Source organism: Melanostigma gelatinosum (genome assembly GCF_949748355.1).
Source record: "Melanostigma gelatinosum genome assembly, chromosome: 6".
In the NCBI taxonomy this organism is placed as follows: Eukaryota; Metazoa; Chordata; class Actinopteri; order Perciformes; family Zoarcidae; genus Melanostigma; species Melanostigma gelatinosum.
Genome location: NC_136639.1, coordinates 19,012,240 through 19,035,477, shown reverse-complemented (window position 1 = coordinate 19,035,477; position 23,238 = coordinate 19,012,240). Strand labels below are relative to the sequence as shown.

Below are 23,238 nucleotides of genomic sequence, written 5' to 3'. Positions count from 1 at the left end.
TGCAGCAGGGACATGGGTTGTGAATACACTCTCGCACTGGGGTATCACTGGAGAGTGTACAAAAGAAAAGGGCAAAGAGCATGGAGCCTGAAAAATCCCCCCAATGATTCCAGAAACACATATCTGAACATGTCACGATAGTCTAGAGAGGAACATTTCAGGAGTTTTAACAAGCATGCCTGTGTGACAGCAACAGGTCCGTGGCGCAAGACCTGACAAATATGCTGCACTTCTTCAGGGCCTAACAGATGTAACGGCGAGCTATGACAGCACATGGTGTCAACAACCTTGTAAAAAAGAATAACTTAACATGGCGTTGCGTCTCTACAAGGGGATGCTCAAATGTGAACTGGAGTAAACCCACCAGTCAGTTAGTTACCTAGCAACATGGCAGCACGGTAATGACACATTGATGGCTCGTCACATACCTGGACCTGATGCTCCTCTGGTGCTCCTCCGCACTCCAGCACTCAAGACAATCAAAGTTCACCTGTGCCCTTCTTCTTCTGCGTCCTACTGCTGTCACTGTGTTACACGGCTCGCTTTCAACAAGAAACAGCCGCCGGTGAGGTGAACGCATCGAAACTCAACAACCGGTTTCCTTTACGTCCCTGTTTGTCTGGCCCTTCAGCGGAGGAAAGGGGTGCGGGTACGACCTGTAGGCACGAAACATCATCAACTTCCAATTTGGGGTCACGTGACATCAACCGCTGTTTCGACCCGTGTTTACAAAATATGTCGACATCATTGCGCTCGGAGAAACCACACGCTGGATTTTCTCAAAGGACAGAAAATAGGTCAAAGTAGCTACGGTAACGTCAGAAAATGTCCGTGAAATATCCAAGCTACCCTCGCACGAATTTGGCGGTTGAGCTCGTCTTGGCCGGCAGTTTGTTCAGTCTAGCAGCAGTCGCCAGCGTGCACAGAACCGGGAAGAACGAACAGCAAACGGGTGAAGACCAACCGCCATCGTTAAGTTGTCACTCCCCAAGTCTGAACCGCTGCAAGACTTCACAGACAGTCCCCCTTTCAAGCACGACACTAAATACTGTCACGTTAACCCGATTAAACGGCGTTTCCGGTACAATTTATAAAATAAAAGTCGACAATTTCACGCAATGCATCCATCTATCTATGCATTCTAATGGAATGTAAAGAAGTTACATTGTATTACAATGTAACTTCTTTACATTCCATTAGAATGTAAAGAAGTTACATTGTATTAGAATGTATTCTTTACATTATAATGGAATGTAAAGAAGCTACAGTGTATAGAATGATTCCATTGAAGTTATTCATTTTTTAAATGTTTTAGACGAGTCACGAATCACTTTAAAAGAGTGATTATAGCTGATTCAATTTACAGACATGAGATTGATCTTCTCATGTCGTTCTTTATACAATGATATAAATTCATACCAGTTTTATTCATATATATATATATATCTATATATATAGATATATATATATCGTCTGTTTCGAAAAGTTAGAATAAAGTCTCGGATTAAACAAATGTGCAATTTTAAGAATCAGCAGCACAAATGCATTTCGTATTTTATGCTGAGGGATTAGTCACTTAACTTCCGGTGTTGGTCTTTCCTTCTGCAGCTTTGATGAAATTCAGACTCGCACAAGTTCAGAAGAGCAGTTTCGATCGTGGGGCGCCCCCTGTTGGCACCGGAGTGTATGTTTCTGAACTTGTATCACGGTTACGTATTCCTGCAGGCAGAGGCATTATTATTGGATGTCATGTTGCAAAGGTACATTTAAAGCAGTCGTGTTAGCCTCAGACAGATAAACTACAGGCCTAAAGCCCCTCACTCCATGAATTATCTATGCCTGGCAGACGAGCTGAACGACTTCTACCGTCACTTTGAAAGACAACGGGACAGTCCTGACCCCACCCCCCATGGCTCCATCAACCAGCCCCAGACCATCAGGTCCCCTTTCCCCAGCTCAGCAGGGGCCCATGCCTCTGTACCACACATCCCATAAGTTCAACCTGCCAAAGACAATAATGGTGCACTTTTACACAGCCTTCATTGAGTCCATCCTCTGCTCCCCCATCACGGTCTCAGCTCTGCTGAGAGGGTGATTGGCTGCAATCTGCCATCCCTCCAAGACTTGTTCGCTTCAAGGACCCTGAAGGAGAGACAGCGAGATCCTTCTTGTGGCACTGGCACCTCTGCGTCACTCAGCGTCAGTCTGTGGCACGCAGCGTCACACAGCGTCCCTCTCTGTCTCTCAGCGTCCCTCTCTGTCACTCAGCGTCCCTCTCTGTCACTCAGCGTCCCTCTCTGTCAGTTCAGCGGAAAGATTCAGCTGTGGCACGCGAGCATAGTTCGGCAATTGTCAAGAAGCTGCGGAGCTGAGGGGGCGGAGCCACATTTCCTGAGACATTTCCTGAGAACACCCGTTGTTGTTACGACAGATCAGCTTCCATAAATCATTTTTATGATTTTAGTTGAGTCACAGGAGCCCCCTGTTCTCTGTATGCATCCTTAGAGTAAGTACGTTGTACTTTTTTGTTTCTCATTCATTTTATTTCAGTATGATTTAGCTGGTTTTGCAACAAAATGGAACATAATACACTTTCTAAATTATTACTTTTATAGTCACTTACAACAATCGGCTACAATAATGAAAATAAATCATTCGTTTTAGAATAATTTAAAAGTATATATTAAAATTAAGACATAAAATGTCCAATCCAAAAATACATGTTTGAAAATATCTTCACTCTTCCTCTGCTTATATGTATATGTATGTCAGTAGGACATATGTTAACTGTTAACAGTTTACAGCATACTTAAATAAATATAAATAAATACAAAACACACGCACACTTTGTACACACACTGCAGCAATTCTTTTGCAGGAATATGAGCATATTTTCCCCCTCTGGCGAAATACAACACGTCTCATGCCTTATTTTATTTTACCAGTTGGTGGCGGTAATGCGCCAATTCGTTTGCCAACCGCCAGTACACCAAAAGGGAGGAGAAGAAGAAGCTTTCCCGTGCCTGTGTTGTTGTGCTCATGAGCGACAGCGCTACGTACCCCGTTGTAATAATACTATGAGTGAGGAGCGGAGGACCCAGTCCTGCTGCCAGGACGGAGTCATCAGGGTAGTGTAAAAAAAGTATTTCAATCTGCGCAGGAAGACAGAGGGTTACGCAGAGTGACAGAGCGTGAAGCAGTGTGACGGAGCTTGAAGCAAGGTGACGGAGCGGGACGCAGGGTGACCGAGCGGGACGCAGGGTGACCGAGCGGGACGCAGGGTGACCGAGCGGGACGCAGGGTGACCGAGCGGGACGCAGGGTGACCGAGCGTGATGCAGAGTGACAGAGCGTGACCCAGGGTGACAGATATTTGATGTTGATGGTTAATTTGCAACCAAGTTGTATACATCATGTATTTACTTGTTATTTGTATGTAATAGAAAAGTGAGCATGTGTACTTCATGAAGCAATAAATAATGACAATTGAAAAATATAGAGAGATGTTTGGTTCATTCTTTTCAAACACTAAGCCTAATTTACCTGAGTCATTGATTTAATTGTCACACTTAAATCCTGAATTGACTGGTGAAACAGAAGAAGTTAAAGGCCAAGATGAGAAGATATAATGTTGGTCAAATACTGTGGTCCAAATTCAATTTATTCAGTTGTATTGGCATTGAGATATAGAAAGTTTGACTCTAGAATATTCAAACAATTCCGAATCTCACAAGACAAGAGCAAAAACAAGATGAATGTGTTCTCCTTTCTTCGTTGCTGTCATGTTAACTGTCTTGTGACCGCTAAGATTGATCTCTGGAGCTGTAGGTGGAGGCAGACTGTCAGAAGTCTTACTATTTTGAAAATGTATCACTGATTGTGTTACTATGGTAACTGAAGCAAGGTCCACTGGAGGCTGTTTAATAATAGAGTGCAGTGATGAGATTAACGTGTTATACATTCATAATATCAGCAATTTCCTGCCACGTTTTTAATATTTTGTGATCCTATATTGAACGTAATTTTCTTTTCTTTCTCGGAACTGAATCACGCCGCTCGTAGATGAAAAGCAATACGTGTTTGGGATCGTGTTATAAAACGTGTTAAAGGGAACGATCTACGTGGATAACCTGTGGATACGTATAGTAGGTCGAAGTAATCAGCATACTTTTAGGAGAAAGGAAGTTGATTGACTGACTTGTACGAAGGAAATGGATCAATAAAACACGTATTGCTTCTTCTTCTCCTCCCTTTTGGTGTACTGGCGGTTGGCAAACGAATTGGCGCATTACCGCCACCAACTGGTAAAATAAAATAAGGCATGAGACGTGTTGTATTTCGCCAGAGGGGGAAAATATGCTCATATTCCTGCAAAAGAATTGCTGCAGTGTGTGTACAAAGTGTGCGTGTGTTTTGTATTTATTTATATTTATTTAAGTATGCTGTAAACTGTTAACAGTTAACATATGTCCTACTGACATACATATACATATAAGCAGAGGAAGAGTGAAGATATTTTCAAACATGTATTTTTGGATTGGACATTTTATGTCTTAATTTTAATATATACTTTTAAATTATTCTAAAACGAATGATTTATTTTCATTATTGTAGCCGATTGTTGTAAGTGACTATAAAAGTAATAATTTAGAAAGTGTATTATGTTCCATTTTGTTGCAAAACCAGCTAAATCATACTGAAATAAAATGAATGAGAAACAAAAAAGTACAACGTACTTACTCTAAGGATGCATACAGAGAACAGGGGGCTCCTGTGACTCAACTAAAATCATAAAAATGATTTATGGAAGCTGATCTGTCGTAACAACAACGGGTGTTCTCAGGAAATGTCTCAGGAAATGTGGCTCCGCCCCCTCAGCTCCGCAGCTTCTTGACAATTGCCGAACTATGCTCGCGTGCCACAGCTGAATCTTTCCGCTGAACTGACAGAGAGGGACGCTGAGTGACAGAGACGGACGCTGAGTGACAGAGAGGGACGCTGTGTGACGCTGCGTGCCACAGACTGACGCGTGCCACAAGAAGGATCTCGGCCCTGCTGCCCTGAAGTGAACCAGAAGGATTGTACCCTCTCACCCTGGACATAAACTGTACGAGCCCTTTCCATCTGGTAGGAGACTGCGGTCCATCAGGACCAAGACCTCACGCCAAATAACAGTTTCTTCCCGTCTTCAGTTGGACTCATTAACAAAAGCCCGAGTCCCCCACTGACTGATACTTACATCCCCAGGAGTCCTTTCCCTGGATATACTTGTTTTAATATCCTCGTTTGTTTACCATATTTTTATATTTTATTGTAAATTTGAATAAGTTTCTATTTTTAAATCATGTCTTGTATTTTGCACTGTGTTGATTGTTTAATGTTATGCAGCATCCACCATGTCAAATTCCTTGTTTGTGCAATTTTGGGAAATAAATGGTTCTGATTCCTTAACAAACTCCAAGTTTTGCATACATTAGAGTTTGGAGTTACTTTTTATTGCACAACTATTTTGTGGTGGACGACAAAATGACAGATTGTGAAGATAGCCATTTCTAAAAAAATACTGCAGGTTGCACTGTTTAGGAAAGGGGAGTCTTTTGTAAGATCTACAAAAATGACATATCCCTTATATTGTACCAAAATGGAATTTTGGTATATTATATAACATATAATAAATATATATTATATATGTAAACATAATATATATCATATATATATATTATGTAGATATATATATATGATGTCCCGATTGTGATGAAGCTTGTGATGAAGCCAGGCATTTAATAACCTCTGTTTATGTGTCAAACTTTATGATTATGTCTCCTCCCCCCCACCCAGCACCACCCTTTCAAAATAAAAGCCCCATGGATTAACTGTATTTAAACAACCTCAAAATTAGGCTTTTGTTAAAATAATGAATGCTCTTACGAATACTGCGACAACTACTACTGCTGCTGCTAATATAGTATTACTACTACTGCTACTATAACTTTTGCTGTTGCTACCACTACTACTTTTACTTATACGACAACTGCTACTACTACTGATATTCATGCTACTAAAAGTAGTAATACTACGACAGCTATTAGTACGACTGCTACTAGTACTACTACTGCTACTTCTACTGCCATTACTATTACTACTGCTGTTATATTAAATACTACGACCAATACTACAGCTATTACTATGACTACTGATACTACGTCTTCTACTCCTTCTTCTAAATACTAATACTTCTACTACTAATAATACTTCTACTACAACTTCTACTGCAAATATCACCACTGATGAAATTTTTTAAGCCACAGAAACCGTTAGAATATCAAAATGTTCAGCTCTTTCAGGAGAGGTGTGATATGACTTTTCATCGTTGGAATCTTTAAACGTTTTGAATTATTAAGCTTTTGCAATTTAAAAAAAATTGGATATCTATTTTCAGCAATGTTTTTGCAATTAATTTCAAATTTCAGCATTCCAACGCATTTTCAGCCGGAAATGCATTTTCTAGTTATAGTCAGTGTCAAGAGAGAGAGAGCAGGACGCATTACATCACAGTCCATTTGTTCTGGCCATATTAAACTATTTTGTGATTAATGTATTATGTTAAATGTCTATCGTTATTACATTAATTGGACCTTTTCAGGAATCCTTCAGAAACTACAGGACCGGTTTCCTTCCACATGTGTTTGGCACTGCTCGCAGTGACGGATGTCAAATGATGGGAATAATAAAGCTTAAATTTAGGCTACAGCATTAGATTAAACATCAATGTATTGTGCAGTGTAACACAATGCAAAAACAATGTTAGGTATTGTGTGAATGACGAAGATAATTAAAAAAAACAGCTACTGTCAGGTAAAGTGGTAATTAATTAATAACAACTATTGGAATACTAGGGAGCCGTCGTAAATGTTTGACAAGTTAAAATGTCTGCTTTGAAAAAGGCAGATCAATATTTCGGCCATGTACAAACAACCATTATCCATATCTTATATAGGCTGTTGTAAACACCAGTCAGCATCTGTTATGTCCCCTTGTGTAGTCTAGAGAAAAAGTTGACACGATTACACAACAACCAAAGAATAATAAAGAGTCAAGAGTAGAAGGAACAATTGAAAACATTTATTTTAAAATCAGGTATGTGCAAACAAAAGGTTTTCAAACAATGTGGGAGAGGATGAGACAAAGTGGTCGTGCCAAACAAATAGAATTCAATACAACAAAACTAGGCCTGGCTAACTCCTACCTCTGAAAACAAAACAAACTAAATGGCTTTACTTGTGTATCTAAAAATAGCTTCACCAAAACAAATACAGGGGTGGCACCGGCCAATAATCTTAAACTATTTAGACAAAGTTAAACTACGTGGTGGTACAAATGTAACGGGTACACAAACTCACCTACTGTCCCACCACACACCTTCACAATTTAAGAACAACAGTGTCACAGCTCAAGCAAGCAGAGAACAAAAACGAAGAGAGTAAACTCCTCAGGCTTCCTCCTTTTATTCTGGGACACACTGATTGGCCAGCTTGAAATCTGTGAGAACCAAGGAGCAGCATGACTGGCCTGCACAGGTGGAAACCAAACACCTTGTTGGCACCTGGAGAGAGAAATCTTCCACATTGCCGATACAAATTTCTATCCTTCCTCATCTACTTACTGTTATATGTGATTAAATAACTTGAGTGAATGTGAATACACAAGTCACATATACTAAAGAAAGAGAGCAAGCATTATGTTTTCTTCACACCTGATGATAGTTTGTTGATTATCCTTCACGCCAATCAGCAATGAACATACAAACCATTGAACAGGAGGACTTAGTCACTGTAGACATGGCCCTGTTAACTTTCATATCTATCGCCCACAAATAACCACCATTCAGTCATGCTTTTCAAACACGTACCAGAAAGAGCTCAAACAAACCTTAAAAGTCGACTGTCAACATGTCTGCAGTTTCCTGCCTGCTGGGGGTTTGTTCAGCGGACCGACACACGGTGGCGGTAGAGAGTCAACACGGACCTTATTTTATGGCCGCGAAGAAAAACACGACTGCCGATTGGATGACTGTTGACGGAAACGAAGAAGAAGAGAAGACTGAACAAAAACAGACGTGAACACACGTTGACTTGACCGTGAAACAGACGGGAATATGTGAAATGTAATAGCCTACAGTCAGTCTTAACTCCTGCGTGGACGGCAGGTTTTGGTCAAATTATTCATATTCCATGTTTGGTAACACACGTGTTGTGTCTCACTCTGTTTTCTTATTGAAATAGATGTCGCGGTTTTTCCCGTCCATCAGCTGTGTGTACAGTGTGTCCAGTCGGGTCATATGTGGAGGTCCTCGCAGTGTTCGTCCCCTGTTAAGGCCGCTCCCGCCCGGACTGACATGTGTTTTGGCAGCCGGTAAAAAGGACCTGATAGACTTCCCTGTCCTGAACGAGGACGAGCTTGAAGAGCAGTTCGTGAGAGGATCTGGACCCGGAGGACAGGCCACCAACAAAACCAGCAACTGTGTGGTGCTCAAGCACATCCCCAGTGGGACTGTTGTGAAGGTTAGTCCTGTTTTTAAACAGTCAAGATATTGACACATATAATGGATATTTGGTGAATAAATGACAGATGCATTTCTTATCCTTGGAAAATCAGTCTTACCTCAGCTGTTCTGATGCTTTTAATCATGACATGATCTTCAGCCAAAGATGCCCAGTTGTCAACAAAATGTAGAAGTTGAAATTAAAGGACTTCTTGTCCAAGTTGGTTGAGAAGTTCAGATTCACGGTGAAGTTGTTTAAGTTTTGTTATTTACTAACCATGTTCATGTAATTTCTTGTACCATTTCTCCTGCAGTGCCATCAAACAAGATCTGTGGATATAAATCGAAAGCGTGCTCGGGACATCATGCGAGAGAAACTTGATGTTGTTTATAAAGGAGAACTCAGTGAAGTTATTGTAAAGAAGAAAGAGTCTGAGCTGAGGAAACAAGAGAAGAGGAAGAAGGCAAATGAGAATCTAGAGAGAAAAAGACTCTTTAGAGACGCTCTGGCTGCAGACTCCAAACCTGGAAATGACACTGTTTAAAATGTTAGATTGGAATATAGAATGAATACATTCATACCTGAGAGGTTCTGTATGTTTGTATGCCTACACAGACTGGATAACTAAACCTGGAAGGGTGTACTGTCAACAGTTGTATATCCAGTAATCTTTGTATGGTGTCTTTCATGAAAAGTTACAGTACATAAGATGAGAAAAGAAACATAAAATAGAGTCAAAAGTGTTGGCGATGTGCGGTTCATCTTTCAATGCTTTAAGAGATGTTTTCAAGAAAACAACATTCATTTGGAAATACAGTATACTTTAGATACAATTTGCAGAATACTTGTACCTGTAGGTGTCATTTGTCTTGGATGCATATTTCTTTAACGTTATCATTTGATGACATAACTTCCCCTCACTTACTTCCTGTACGTTAGTGTTGTAGTCTCAGTTTCAATTCTGAATGTGTCCACACACTACAGCCTTTCATGCCGGCTCATTTGATATTGAAAACACAGAACAAGTCAACAACATGGAAGCTGCAGCACTGATGGTTTTAACTGGATCATTTCGTAGCATAACATGCTCCATGTCTAAGTATGCTTGAAACTATTCTGTTAATTGATTTGATTTATTTCTCTTTAATCATCACACGTGCTTGGGTGTTGTCATGAAATTTAACATTTTTCAGATAGTATGCTTTCCAATGCTCTTTCTGCTCCGTATTCAAAATATCCAAAACACATTCATTATAATTGAATAATATAGACTTCAATTAATTAACCCGACTGAGATCAAGATATTTTTGCAACGTAAACATGACTACAGCCGAGTTTTGGTGGGACCATAGACTGTATGGGTGGGACACATGCATCAAGTCAGATTTTGTTGACCGGCCGTGTGACGGTCAGAGCTGTAGCCAATGAGAGAGCTACCTTCACACTCATGCCCCGCCCTCCTGGACAAATGAGCCAATGAGAGGTGCGGAACGGTTTTTAAATGCTCCACGCTCTACTTTGTGTCGTAGAGGTCTGATGTTTCGTCGTTGCAGAATCAGTGACTTAAGCAAAGCGAGGAGCCCGTGGACACAGGGCAAATTAAATAGACTCTCCGTCCTCTAATTTTATTTTTGGGACCTGACATGGCAAAAGGTAAACTTTACTAATGTGTTGTCGCTTCCGCACTTGTTGCATGTCACACAAGCCACAGTAAGTTAATGTGTAAATAGAGTACATATTTTTGAAATGCATTTAACTGGTCTTTACTAAAAGTAGTTGTAATCATGCTCGCTGGTTATAGTCGACGTTTGTATCATTTTACGACAGCAGTTTTTACTTTTATTTATTTCCGTGTTTATAAAGGGAAGAAAGGTGTGCCGAGAACCGACAAGAAGCTCGAGGACACGGTCGAACATGAAGTCGCCTCGCGGAAGGAGACAAAGGAAAACAAACCAGCAAATAACAAGGTTTGTTTGGTTTTACGCTTTTGTGTTTGAACAATACAGAAAGAAACGGATTTTTTTCTTTTTGTGCTACATTCTGTGTTAACCCACAACCCGAAAGGTAACGACTCTGCTGCTGGGGTCCTGCCTCAGTTTGTCGCCGTTGCAACAGTTTTAAGCGTAACCCAGAATTGAGCTTTTCAGGCTAAATCCACGACACACTGTGTACTGCCCCAACAACCAATCAGAGGGTAGGGTGTCGGTGTAGAAAGAAAGTGCACCATATGTACACATTGTCAGTAGAGGAATTGCTCAATGAACAGCCCGTACACTAACTTGTACAAGGTTGATTTCCAAATGAGCAATCCAAAATCCACACGATACATGTATTTACATCTGGTACTGGTTGGGTACCTGAACACCCTCATTTATTAATAATTTAATCCTAATGCATATGCCAACAATTGGACATGGTGCTGTTACCGTTGTAATGTTTACCACTCCCGGTTGTAGTTTGCAGGCATAGTGGTGAAGTCTTCATCTATTTCTAATTGTTTCACTAGGATATATATATATATATATATATATAATCTTTTTTTTTATTTTTTTTGCAGGATTGCGTAGGTACTGTGCAGTCAATTTTACAAAGTCTACGCAGTCCACGCAAACCTCGATCCCCTCTGAGCGACAATTCAAGCATGCTGATCCAGGAGGGAAATGAATCTGATGCAACTAATGCATTCACAACAAAATTTAAAAAAGGTGAGTACCTAATTAACGCTTAAAACGGTTCAAATCAACTAATTGGAAATGTGGTTGTTTGGTAATTTCTATTTCATGTGATCTATCTGCTGTTAACCACCCCATGTTAGTGTGGTCAGCAGATCCACGTGTGCCACAGAAACATTTCCTGTGCATGCGAGTGGTAGCAGTGTTCACTGACCCAACTGTCTTATGACACAACTTAACTTTTTTATTTTTAAGGAACTTCTCTGTGTTGACGAAGGCAAAGTGTTTCGGACAGCTGTCAATTTCAGTCTTTGTTTCTTCCTCTAGACATATCTCATGAAATAAAATCTGGGAGTTGTGAGTCCAAGGAGCAGAAGCCTGAAATGACTTGTTCCAGTCATGAGATCAGAAAACAATCCACGGACCAACTTCAACAAAAAGAGTCGACCACGCACACAAGTGCAAAGTCTGCGGCAGACAACAAAGTTTCAGACAAACCTCGGAGTAGAACTGGTCACAAGTTAGGCGCAAAAAAGTAAGCACAGAAAAACAAGAAGTCATGGGTGCTTTCACAGATAGTTGAACAAATCTAAATGGAATTTCTTTCATTTTCTTTTCAGGCTGGAGAATAAAGCTCCCCAAAACAGAAAGGTCACAGACTATTATCCCATCAGACGGAGTAACCGGAAAACAAAGACAGAGTTAAAGGTCTGTATGAACATTGGTTTGTTATGATTAGTTATTATTGCTGACTTTTTTTAGTTTCTATTCTGCAACTCTATGTCACTACCTATAACAGAAGGTTTGACTTTGACCCAATTGCTGTTATTGCCAACAGAGTGAGGAGCACAGGCACATCGATGACCTGATAAAGAATGACATTGAAGAAGGAATGCAGGTAACACTTAATAGTTTTAATGTACTGTGGCCATTTCAGTCCAAATGTGTTGCGTACATTTCACTGTGAATCGTAAAAAAATCTGTTTAGTAGCAACACAATTCATTGGTTGTCTTTAATGGCAGAGTTATATTTTTACTAGTGTGGTGTACATTTGCAGTATTGTCCATAGATCAGTCATTTTTGTGACAAATATTTTATTTTTCTCCAAAACATATTCTTTGTTGTTTAACCAGTCATTGGTTGATGCTTAGTTTGGGCAAAATAATCCCTAACCACAACGTTAGAAGTTTAATATTTTTGAAAGTCGTAGTAAAGCTCCGCCTGCACCCCGGCCTGTTGTATTTCACACATCGCTGCTTTTGAATGTCAACAGATCAAACCCATAGAAGGAAAGGGAAGAGGGATATTTGCTGCAAAGATCTTCAAAAAAGGAGAGTTTGTCGTGGAGTACCATGGAGACCTGCTGGAGCTAGCTGAGGCTAAAATAAGAGAGGCCCAGTACACTCAGGATCCCCAGAAAGGCTGTTACATGTACTACTTCCAGTATCAATCCAAAACGTACTGGTATGTCCAAACGTCACCACCGTGAAATAGGATTTGTTGTTGTGCCAATTATATAAACTTAAGTTTGGTTGCATGTCATACCCATCATGTATACACAGATGTTTCAGAGAATGTATGGTAAGAAAAATTATCCTCAAGAATTGGGCTGTCTAAGGAAGTACGTTCTTCTAATAAGCAGTCTCCTTATAAAATACTTTTCATCGGTGACAAAGGGCTTTAAATAAATAAAACAAATCCTATTCCCATGACTCCTAGTTTGGATACCCGTCTTGTGCTTTCGTGACCGTTTAATCTTGAATTGTTTACGCTTCACAGTGTGGACGCTACAGAGGAAACGAGCCGTCTTGGAAGACTGATCAACCACAGTAAAGCTGGAAACTGTCAGACTCGGCTTCACGCCATCGATGAAACGCCTCATCTCATCCTGGTGGCGTCCAGAGACATCGACGGCGAGGAAGAGCTGCTGTACGACTACGGCGATCGAAGTAAAGCCTCCGTGTCGGCTCACCCGTGGCTCAAATACTGAATCCACGACCACAGGCGTTCATATTTCAGATGAATTGGTGCTCGTCCTGTCCAGCTTAATGTAAAAGAAGCTAAAGATGAACAGACCTCAACAGGCTTTTTTTTTATCAGGTATAAAATGTTAGTTTTAAACGAGGGCGATCAACTCGTGAGTGTATTTTTGCAACTGCTTTTTTATTTTATTTATATCAAATAGTAGCAGATTCAAGCTTGAAGGGTGTTTCACATTGTCTATGGTTTTTCCTTTTGTAGTGATTTATAATTGACAATTCAATTTCACTATTGTAAATTATTACTTGTGTGCTAAATTAAGGGGTAAAACACAGAGTTTTCATTCCAGCTGTGACATGGTTCAAGTTGAAGACTATCTGAGAGGTATTTATGAAATATGGTATTCTAAGATGACACGCTCCTCTACTTAAGTTGGGCATTTTTACTGTAATTTGATACTTGACAGTGTGGAAATGTATGGATCGGGGGTATAACATGCAACAAAGGTTCACGACTAGAAGGGAGCAGAGAATGTTGTGGTAATGTGGTTCAGGCTACCAAGTCTCCTAAATGTCATATTTAGAGCCGGATTGAAGAGAAAGCTTCGAAGGAGTTGTGAGACTAAAAGACAGCACAATAAATGGATAACAAAATGTTGTGACTGTAGCCTTTCAGCTGCATTTCTATTGTACAGAGACACACAGTGGCTTATAGAACAACAGAAATGTTGATGGTACCTTTAGATTTGTGCAACAACGTTTTGGGTGGACTCTGACTTTACTGAATTAACAATACAAACATATTTCTCTACTTTGAGATGAGAACTTGTATCGGTGTGAAACAACACATTAAATATTTTAAAAATAATCAATTTTCATGCCTATAAATGACTGCATTTGGAGTGAACGCATTCAACATAATCTCCGACACTCGTGAGATAATACTTTCCAGTTTCATTTCATATCTTATATACATTTCTACTACATCCACTACGGTAAACGATTTTAGGTTCAAATCACCAGTACAAAATACAGTGCTTGTTAGATTGACAATGGACATGGTAAAAAATAATCAATATAAAAGTGTCTAACTGACAAATCCCGTTTGTCTTCTCCGTGGTCAGTTCTTCTGAGAGAGTGTTCCTATTTTCGCCTGAATGAAAACCTATAACCAAAAGGTCCAGAGTTAATTTAAGGCGTTTTACAGACCAGTAAAACTGCCCAATGCGAGAGAGAAACATTGAGTCATGACAACATGTAATTACTGATGGCTGACAGCAGTTTGGCAGACACACTGCCGATTTACAACTTCTCTCTTTCTCTTGTTCAGCGCTCACAAAAACATCCTTCGCATCAGCAAGAATTCATTTGGTCACAAGTACATCGTTAGGAGACGGCTGTGAGAACAATCTCCCTGCTAGCTTACTTCAATGTCATGTGCTTGCTGATTACATTTGACTTGAAACCTTTCCATCTGTAGTTTACGGGTAAAAAGAAATGTTACTTTTTTTTTCCTTGGCTAACATTAAGGGACTACGACTGCATTTTGTCGTGCAACGACGGTGTCATATGAACCTTGTTTGGTCTACTCACAGTTTGCCTATGGTTGTCTTCTCCTCTTTTGCATCATTTATGATGGCTGGACTGCGCTGTGGTGTCTGTGTCCCCAGATCCACCTCCACCATCGCTGCTTCAGCCTGTGGCAGAATCCCACTGCAGAACAAAGAAGACATTTTAATGCCACGGTGTTGTACGTCAAAAACTGCTGTAAAACAAAATCCACACCATCAAGTTGAAGCTATCGATGAGATCGATCTCTTCCCCTTCTAAACTAGAATCAGTGTTTTTAAAAAGTAGCAATGGAGGCTAATTTCAGCATTATAACATCAGTACAGGTCATTTCTACTGCTGATGTCTATATAATACTGCGGTGCTGATATATATTATTATATTACAAGTCTTTATGATTATAAGTCTGTCTTTATACAGTCTCTGTGTTAGTAATGCCAGATATGGATGGGATAATAGTGTCCATTTAGAAAAATAACAGTATCACTCGTGTTGATGAGTGTTAGATGTGTATTATTAATATTAATATTGTTTGTAGACCAACAGATCTGGTCTTAAACGTACAGTTTATCAGCCTAAAAGCAGAATAAGTGGTACAATTGAGATTTCACATTAGAGTTTCCATTGAAAACAACTTCATGAAAAATCTATGGAAGTACTATACAACAGCCCTGCAATAAATGTTCAGTTCCGTTGTCATTGTGAGAGAGGTTTTGATTTAGCTATAGATCGTTTATAACGCTGCTGTAGTTAGTGGTGGTGTTGTGATGCGTTTCTAATGCTCTGTGCTGTATGTACATGCAGGTGGACACGTGATAGAAAAATGCACTTTCATAAAAAGAGGTCCCATGGTATAAGTTTAATTTAAAAAAAACTCAACAACACCACGTTAGATCCCATCATAGAGACTCCACCTCTTGTACAGCTGGAGCTCCTCCTGAGCCACCATGAGCTGAGCTTTGAGCTGGTTCCTCTCCTGCAGAACCTCCTTCAGCTCCTGCATGGTGAAGCGCGGTCTGTTGGGGTCTGTGAGGTCCACCAGCAGCTGGTTTGGACCCGCTGTTTGCTTCAATGGCAGACAGGAAAACAAAGCATCTCTAAACGTCCGCTTCACGTGTGACACATGACTGTAAGTGAACCGTACATGACTGCAACACTCACCGTGCCCGGTCCAGAGGAGCCCTCCTTGAGGATCCGGTCCAGCTCACTCCTCAAGTTGTCCCGCTCCATTTTCAGCTCCTCCAGAGACAAGTTGTACTTATTTACCAGAGTCTCGAACATTTCCAACACGCGGACTATTCTGAACTGTAAGTCCGACACTTCTTCGCCTGTGCTGCTTATTTTCAACAGATCTCGTCCGATCACATAGGAAATGTCATACACATCCTCCACCGTGAGCTCAAACGCATCCTTCTCGAAAGCCAGAGCGGGCGACGACTCTTCTCCAAACTCCATGACGGAACGATACGACTCCTAAAAACACCGGAATAAAGTTAACTTCCGTCCGCTGGCTACTTTTTACAACGCTGTAAAATATCGCTCTCTTTCTTTTTGTCTCGAGCTCAACACATTTACTGGCAGAAGGTAAAACTTCCAGAGCAGCGGCCCTTCCTCCCCATCAGTCATCCGCCAATGGCGTGACTCGCTGGGCCAGCAGAGGAGGGCAAAGTATCCTAGCGACAGGTGAGTACAAAGATCGTACATGTGTCAAGATGACTCACTCAACACTGTCAATACGTGAACACGGCTCCTTTGCTCACGTAACAGAAACGCAGGTAATGAAGGAAGTTTGAGTTAGAGCCCTTAGTTTTTCTTCTCTCAGCGTCAGGTGGGAAAGCACGTGATTTAATGTTTTTATTTTTTTTATTTACTCACTCGCACTGCTCTCCCTCTCTCTTGGACTGTTAATATACTGTATGTTGTTATACCACACTAAAAACATGTTGCTTTGAAGTTATACTGTTTTCTATTAATAACGTATCCTGTTTTATTACATTACGTACTATATATGACCATATTAATACGTACAAACACAAAGTATCATTCATTATCATATTTACAGTATTAATCTGGTGTACACTGCTTCACATTACTAGTGTTGCTGCTACTTATCACACCATTATGTTGGAACTTTGAGTTCTATTGTAGTTTCCATTTTTATTTAATTTTATATTCCTCTAATAATTGTTTCTCAATTTATCCGTCAACAGCTGAATTTATCCTCCATGATTCAATACAGGATTATTTTAGGTGTCTTCTATTTTTATTTATTTATTAAAATGAAATGACCACGGGAAAGTTCTTGCCTACACAAAACGCCATACAAACCTACATCGAGCACATTTGTTTTAGCCATATTCCGATTTGATTTTAACACAATAACAACATGAAAAATATGAAAAATAAAACTTTATTACTTTATTTTGGAGAAGCATTATTTTACAAATGCAACACTGTTGGCTGTTAGGGCATGTTTTTACAGTACTCATTATTGAGCTGTTGTTGGAATAGGTTTACTGGTCCTACTGGTGTTTTACCAGTATGATTGTACTGGTGTAAACCATAGAAGGTGGTGCCACAATGTGGTGCTGTAGGTATACAGTAACATCCTCTTTTCATCAATTCAGGGGACTAATCACATTATCCCAAACAGTCTTTTGATGGGAAATAGAGGCACATGATCCTCCAGCTCATTTGCTGCACCTTGAAAAATGACTGACACACTTGACAATAATTTGTTATACAATCAGATACATCTTAACACCACTTAAACATAAATGACACAAGATGTTCCATTTATCCGTCTTATAGCAGCTAGACCAACCGCTGACATTTGATGTCATTATTCAGAGTCTGCTAAGAACCTTGAAATTCAATCCATCTTCTGAGAAACGCAGTGACAGAATTTCTGTATTTTGATCAAGCAATGTAGTGGGAAACTTGGGTGCTAAAATATTTGACATTACAGCAGCATGTGCATCATTACACGTTATGATTTTTGATGACGCCTCTTCGATGTCATAAACACACATTAAAGTGTCCAGATATGGCCAAAATGTTTTATAAAAGTTGACACTGTGTAAACAACATACAGATTTAGTTAAGTTAAGGAATGCAGCAACTTAATCAATTATTTTAAATATGTCTATTGACAACCTTCGTTGAGAGAAACAAACTGGTGTAGACAACAGAGTGGGAAAAAATAAGACCAATCGTATAATTCAAACGCACGGTCATACAAAGAAAAGTCTTCTGATTGGCAGCAATGTAGGGTCGTCTGCAATCAAACCGGCTGCCACCATCGGCATTATGGCAGTGAAGATCCTGTCCAGAGGTGACAATGGAAACAGTGACACAACGAGATGGAGAGAGCGAAAAGTATTAGAAGCGTTGTTGTGATCTCTAATCACTGTTATATGTGAACTACAGTGACACCTGACATGATACAAAAACAAGCGCTATTTGTTTTTTACAGATTCCTGTACAATCAGGTAAGAATGTTTCTCTGATGGCATTTGTGAGACACGTTATGATGATACATTACACCAATGGAGTGCCACAGGAAGACATTAGAATAGGGCGGAGAGATGCTGGCCCTCTTGACAAATACAAAAGGTAAAAGTTGGTGAATGAAGAAAAGTCAACTCATTACTTACAAGCGTCTTATTCCTGATTCGGCCTGATCAGTGGAACTGGAGCGTGGTGGAGGAGATGGTGGACAGACCATGAAGCTGATGTCATCCTCAAACTCCTCACTGAGAGATACGTAACAGCTCATTGTAAACTTGTGCATCAGTGTTGCGTGTAGTTGAGATTAGTACCATCTTAATTCATGGAAACAAAGCAGACCTTTTGTAATGTACCAGCTCTTCCTGTAGCAAGAACACTTGGGCCTTGAGTTCATTCTTCTCCTGCAGGACGTCCCGCAGCTCCTGCAGGGTGAAGCGAGGTTTGTCTGAGTCCTGCTCCAGGCTGTCTGGCTCTGGCTCTGTATCATCCGACACCTTCTGCAGTCAAAACATACGTTCAGCATTTCTCTGGAGCAGGACGGTTAAACCGATACATATTTCTGCCAACTGCAGAGTGGCGGTGGTAATTCACATCAACAGTTGGCTATGAAAGAATTAAGCAATGCGACAAATAAAATAAGATAAGAAGAACACTTAAGTTGATGTACACAAAGCAGATTTAAAAATTTGTTTTCTAATGTTTCATGGGATGGGAAATGTATCCAACATGCTGCTTGTAAGGCCTTAAGGACACACCAGCATGATCATGCTTCATGTTTTGTGTAAATAGTGTGGGCATCTACTATAACCACAGTCAGACTGTGTACAGGGAGAGCTAAACAGGTTTTACCAGTAACGATGTTGTCGTGTCCTCGTCTCTGTCACCCTCTTCCTCATTATTTTCTCTTTTTGATGAGCTTGGGGGAAGTGAATGACTCTTGTCATGCTCAAAGCAGTTTGCCAGGAAGCCAGGGTCCCCTCCACACTCCACCCACACTGAATTTGGTTTGATGGAGTTAGATGGCAAGGACTGGATTGGTAACAAAAAAGATCCACTTAAAACCTGAGAGACTTAATGAACTATGGCTAAACCTAATTTCAAATACATTTTGGCATGGTTTCCAGCCTGCTGAAGATAGGCCCTCTTTCTTCTTCTTACCGTCATCTGTGGGGATGTAGGCGGTGACATCCCAAATCTGGTAAAAGAGGTTTCTTCAATATCAGTGACCTCTTTCTCCAGTTCCCACCCCAGGAGCTCCTTTCTCAGCCTTGTGACCTGGAGCTGCAGCGCGACCAGCTCCTGCTGCCGTGCCTGTGCTGCAGCTTCCAGCTTGGCCTTCTGCTGGATCAGTGCCTTGCCCTGAGCCTCCATCACTGCTATCCTGTGACGGAGATCCTGGTTGATTCTAATCAGCCGGTGCTGCTGCATCTGGAGCTGTAGTTGAGGAAATGTATCTTGTGACTTCACAAAATCTGGTTCCAAGGAGGTAAATTGTAAACTAATGTGAAAGGTTTATCAGGTGCCAGTATATGTGCTGTATATGATCTAAATCCTCACCGCCTCAACATCCTCGTTTTTTAGTGTCAGCTCGTGGTCTTTAGCCCGGATCTCATCCCTCTGCTTATCCACCAAGTCTGTCAGCTTCTTCATCACCTGCCTTTCCTTCTCCGACATTCCTGTGTGTAAACAAAATGCATTTGACGAGAAAGATTCAAATCGCAATGCGTTTGGCAGGCGACTCTAAAATCTAAATATAAACATAACATTAAAAAGAGTTTCAGAAGAGACAGTTTTTGCAATTGTATTACCCCAATGACAATGAAGATCTAATTTAATGTACTTTTTCAAGTCAAAACCTCACCGGGATGGATTGCTTCATCTCAAACACAGTTGATTGTCACACTGAACCAAAACAAAGTGAAACTATTGGTTGAGTAGAATGGTAGCAAATCAATATATTAAAGCATATACTACCCCTTTAATGTATTTCTAGACAAATGTGTCAGCAAGCAAAGTGATCACATGACGCAGTACCCATTCATTTGGATGACCATGGTTATAAGCACTTTGCGCACTGTGGCCCTGACAGTAAATATAGCTGCAGCCACCATGAAAGTCTCACACAGGAGCATTATATTCTGGTCTGCTTTAAAAATAGTCTCCTTTACAAGCTCCTGACTGCCTCTCTTCACAGCCCCCCCCCCTATTTCATGTCAACGTGCAAGCATGCAGCATAAACGGTGGAATCACATGTGACAACATCAGGGTGAGTATGTGTGACGTACAGCAGACGGTCAATCAGCACAACACAAATCTGCAGTGAGCACACATCTGGAACATAAATCAGATCTGTGCTGGAACTCTCAGCCAAGAAGACCAAACTAATTTAGTATCCAGAGTCCTCACAAGATACTGCACCACACGACATGCACGGCAAGACTTCAAACAGCAACAGAGGTCTGTGTTGTGATTATTAGTGGATATTGTACTAAATGCTGAGAACATTTTCATATTCTTAACATTTGTATATTTTATATTTCCATACTATTTTTCACAATAGATTTGTTTATAGGCATGAGTGAATTCCTATGAACCAATGCCCTTTTGGACAATAATTAAGTTGTAATTGATGAAGATCAACTCACAATTCACTCATCACTCTTCTATAATCACCATATAGAGATGAGCTGATCAAGCTATTTCTCTCCTGATGCTGATTCTGAAAGCTGAACTTTAACTCATGCATATAACTCATTGGGGTGGGTTGGCAGCCTCCTGTCACTGAAAGAATGTAACTGATATTGGGAACACTTAATTCTTAAAATTACATTGAAAAAAAACCCAACATGGATCGGTCAAGTCATGGCTGATACCCGATCGGTCACCAGATAATTAGTCAATTAAATATTGCATTTACACCTGGAAAGATGAAGAAACCTTAGGAAAAAAAACCCCAGTTTTATTCTTATCCCATATCTGATCTTAGTTGAAACTTCCCAAAACCCATCAGTGAAACCCTGGTGGGGAGTCAACGGTGCAGACAACCCACCCTCCTGTTTCTGCAGGTCCTCCTGTGTGACGGGGAACTCTTTGAGCGAGAGGCTCACCAACAGCCTCTTGTTCTCGGCGTGAAGCTGGGTGATCTGAGAGAGCAGGTCCTGGACTTCTCCTCGCCACGCATCCTCCACCAGCTCCAACTCCTGAGCAGAAGGGATGAAGAAAAAATAGAAATGAGGCCAAACGCCAACACAGTCAAGTGTCTGCACAAAGTGGTATTTGTTTGAAAGTTGTCGATATAACTAACACTTTACTTCAGATTTAGCTGTCCTCGAAATCGCTTCGTTTTGTTGTAATCACACATTATTTGAGTTTATAGAAAGTGGGCTGTTAATGAAAATGTAGTAACGTGAAGTGTGACGTGTACCACAAATGAATGAATTGCTCCCTAATCATTATGATAGCATAGTCATTAAGTAGTATTGTGTAGGAACGTTTGCTACATTGGTATTACAACTACACTAATCTGATGCAATAATATAATCACATAGTAATATAATATCTACCTTATCTGTGACTATCACAAACACTGCTACATTTATTAACAGATGTATCAGTTTTGATTGCCGGAAAAAAAAGATCTATAATAGTTGTTCAGCAATTTAAAGATTACAAATCCAAACTTTTTGGGGGATTTGCATCTTTTCTAGATGTGACTGTCACTTACGCTTGAAAGGTCAAAATACAAATGCCAGGACAAAGCACACAGAATGGTAGACACACACACACACACACACACACACACACACACACACACACACACACACACCAATAAACAGGTACACACAGACCTTCTGGTGCTTCTTCTCCTGCCCGGATCTGTCGCTCCGCTCCTGCCGCAGCCTCTCCAGCTCCCTCCGCAGCTCTTCGGCCTCCTTTTCCGCGGCTCCGCTGCTCACCAGGGCCTCCAGCAGCTCCAGGACCCGCACCACTTTGGGCACCACCTCGACCAGAGACTCGCACCCAAACCTGTCGATGATCCGCTCAAACTCCCGTCCGAGCACCGCCGCGATGTCGTACACATCCATGACCGTCAGCTCCGCAGCGGGTCTGTCCAGCGCGGACATAACGCAGGTTTCCATGTCTGCCCTCTGCTTTATTTACACCTCCGACATTCAACATATCCGTCTGTCCTCCGACACTCTTGAGACTCACATTTGCTTTAAAAAACAAACTGATTTACACAAGCTAGCCGTAGCGTGTGTGAACATGGAGAGGACTTGTTTCACTTTGACAGTTAAACACTTTTCCAGCGTCGGAGCGTTACTTGTGATGCTGCATTCCCGGTCCCCGCGAAAACTCGTACATGTCACCACTTAGCGTATATCCAGTGTTCAAGTAATGAAGCTCCGTCTGGGTCGCTGTGGCCTAGCGTTTTTTATTTTACCTGTGCTACAATGAACAATATAGTGAAAGACAACACGCAACACTGGCACAAGCGATAGCGCTAGAAGCTGCTAGTTGAAACACCAGTGCTTAATATTGCCGTATACTGACCAATAATAATCGACATTATTTGTAATACATTATTTTGACTGTCATTGTATATCCCTGTTAGCACGTTATCCCCATATTAGCATAATTTCACCGTCGTGTTTGAGGAAGTATCATATTTACAACCGCTCCTGAAGGCAGCAGCCGTACCTCTACGTTGACTCAAAGTCCTTGTGCGCATGCTTTGACCTTTATGCACATCAGCCAGCTTTTAAAATATCCACCACTGCTGAGCACTTGAGGTACAGGAAGCCAGTAATAAGCAATGAATAAAACATTACATTTTCGACAAAAAATATTAAATATTTGTATGTGTCATTTTTCTATTAATATAAAAAGGTATGCGTTTGTTGTTCGGAATATGAGTAGAAAGTTCGTATGGAATGTTCGCTTTAATTCATTTTTAGCAACCGA

General features: G+C 40.7%; 5 protein-coding genes across 9 annotated transcripts in view; 2 read left to right on the top strand and 3 right to left on the bottom strand.

The window, feature by feature from the left end:
• Window positions 1–962, bottom strand: part of LOC306778154 (membrane-associated phosphatidylinositol transfer protein 2-like) — a 36,904-nt gene extending 35,942 nt beyond the window's left edge. For all 5 annotated transcript variants that reach the window (XM_079269558.1, XM_079269560.1, XM_079269561.1 and 2 more), the window contains exon 1: window positions 429–962. The gene's annotated coding sequence lies outside the window, so the exon portion shown is untranslated. The remainder of the gene's footprint in view (window positions 1–428) is intronic.
• A 7,121-nt stretch (window positions 963–8,083) lies between these two features.
• mtrfr (mitochondrial translation release factor in rescue) lies at window positions 8,084–9,285 on the top strand. The gene is made up of 3 exons (XM_079270486.1): window positions 8,084–8,163; window positions 8,282–8,560; window positions 8,856–9,285. Exons 2-3 carry the CDS (start codon window positions 8,282–8,284, stop codon window positions 9,084–9,086), a joined length of 510 nt encoding a protein of 169 aa, XP_079126612.1. The 5' UTR covers window positions 8,084–8,163; the 3' UTR covers window positions 9,087–9,285.
• A 792-nt stretch (window positions 9,286–10,077) lies between these two features.
• Window positions 10,078–14,230, top strand: kmt5ab (lysine methyltransferase 5Ab). The gene is made up of 8 exons (XM_079270471.1): window positions 10,078–10,195; window positions 10,406–10,509; window positions 11,100–11,247; window positions 11,542–11,749; window positions 11,835–11,922; window positions 12,053–12,112; window positions 12,489–12,679; window positions 12,995–14,230. Exons 1-8 carry the CDS (start codon window positions 10,186–10,188, stop codon window positions 13,203–13,205), a joined length of 1,020 nt encoding a protein of 339 aa, XP_079126597.1. The 5' UTR covers window positions 10,078–10,185; the 3' UTR covers window positions 13,206–14,230.
• rilpl2 (Rab interacting lysosomal protein-like 2) lies at window positions 14,231–16,310 on the bottom strand. The gene is made up of 4 exons (XM_079270472.1): window positions 15,925–16,310; window positions 15,678–15,829; window positions 14,788–14,907; window positions 14,231–14,359 (listed from the first exon to the last, which is right to left on the bottom strand). Exons 1-4 carry the CDS (start codon window positions 16,216–16,218, stop codon window positions 14,338–14,340), a joined length of 588 nt encoding a protein of 195 aa, XP_079126598.1. The 5' UTR covers window positions 16,219–16,310; the 3' UTR covers window positions 14,231–14,337.
• Window positions 16,311–17,197: 887 nt separating this feature from the next.
• LOC306778384 (RILP-like protein 1) lies at window positions 17,198–22,674 on the bottom strand. The gene is made up of 8 exons (XM_079269873.1): window positions 22,122–22,674; window positions 21,323–21,473; window positions 19,831–19,949; window positions 19,432–19,707; window positions 19,123–19,302; window positions 18,613–18,770; window positions 18,420–18,518; window positions 17,198–18,087 (listed from the first exon to the last, which is right to left on the bottom strand). Exons 1-8 carry the CDS (start codon window positions 22,410–22,412, stop codon window positions 17,997–17,999), a joined length of 1,365 nt encoding a protein of 454 aa, XP_079125999.1. The 5' UTR covers window positions 22,413–22,674; the 3' UTR covers window positions 17,198–17,996.
• Between the last annotated feature and the right edge of the window lie 564 nt (window positions 22,675–23,238).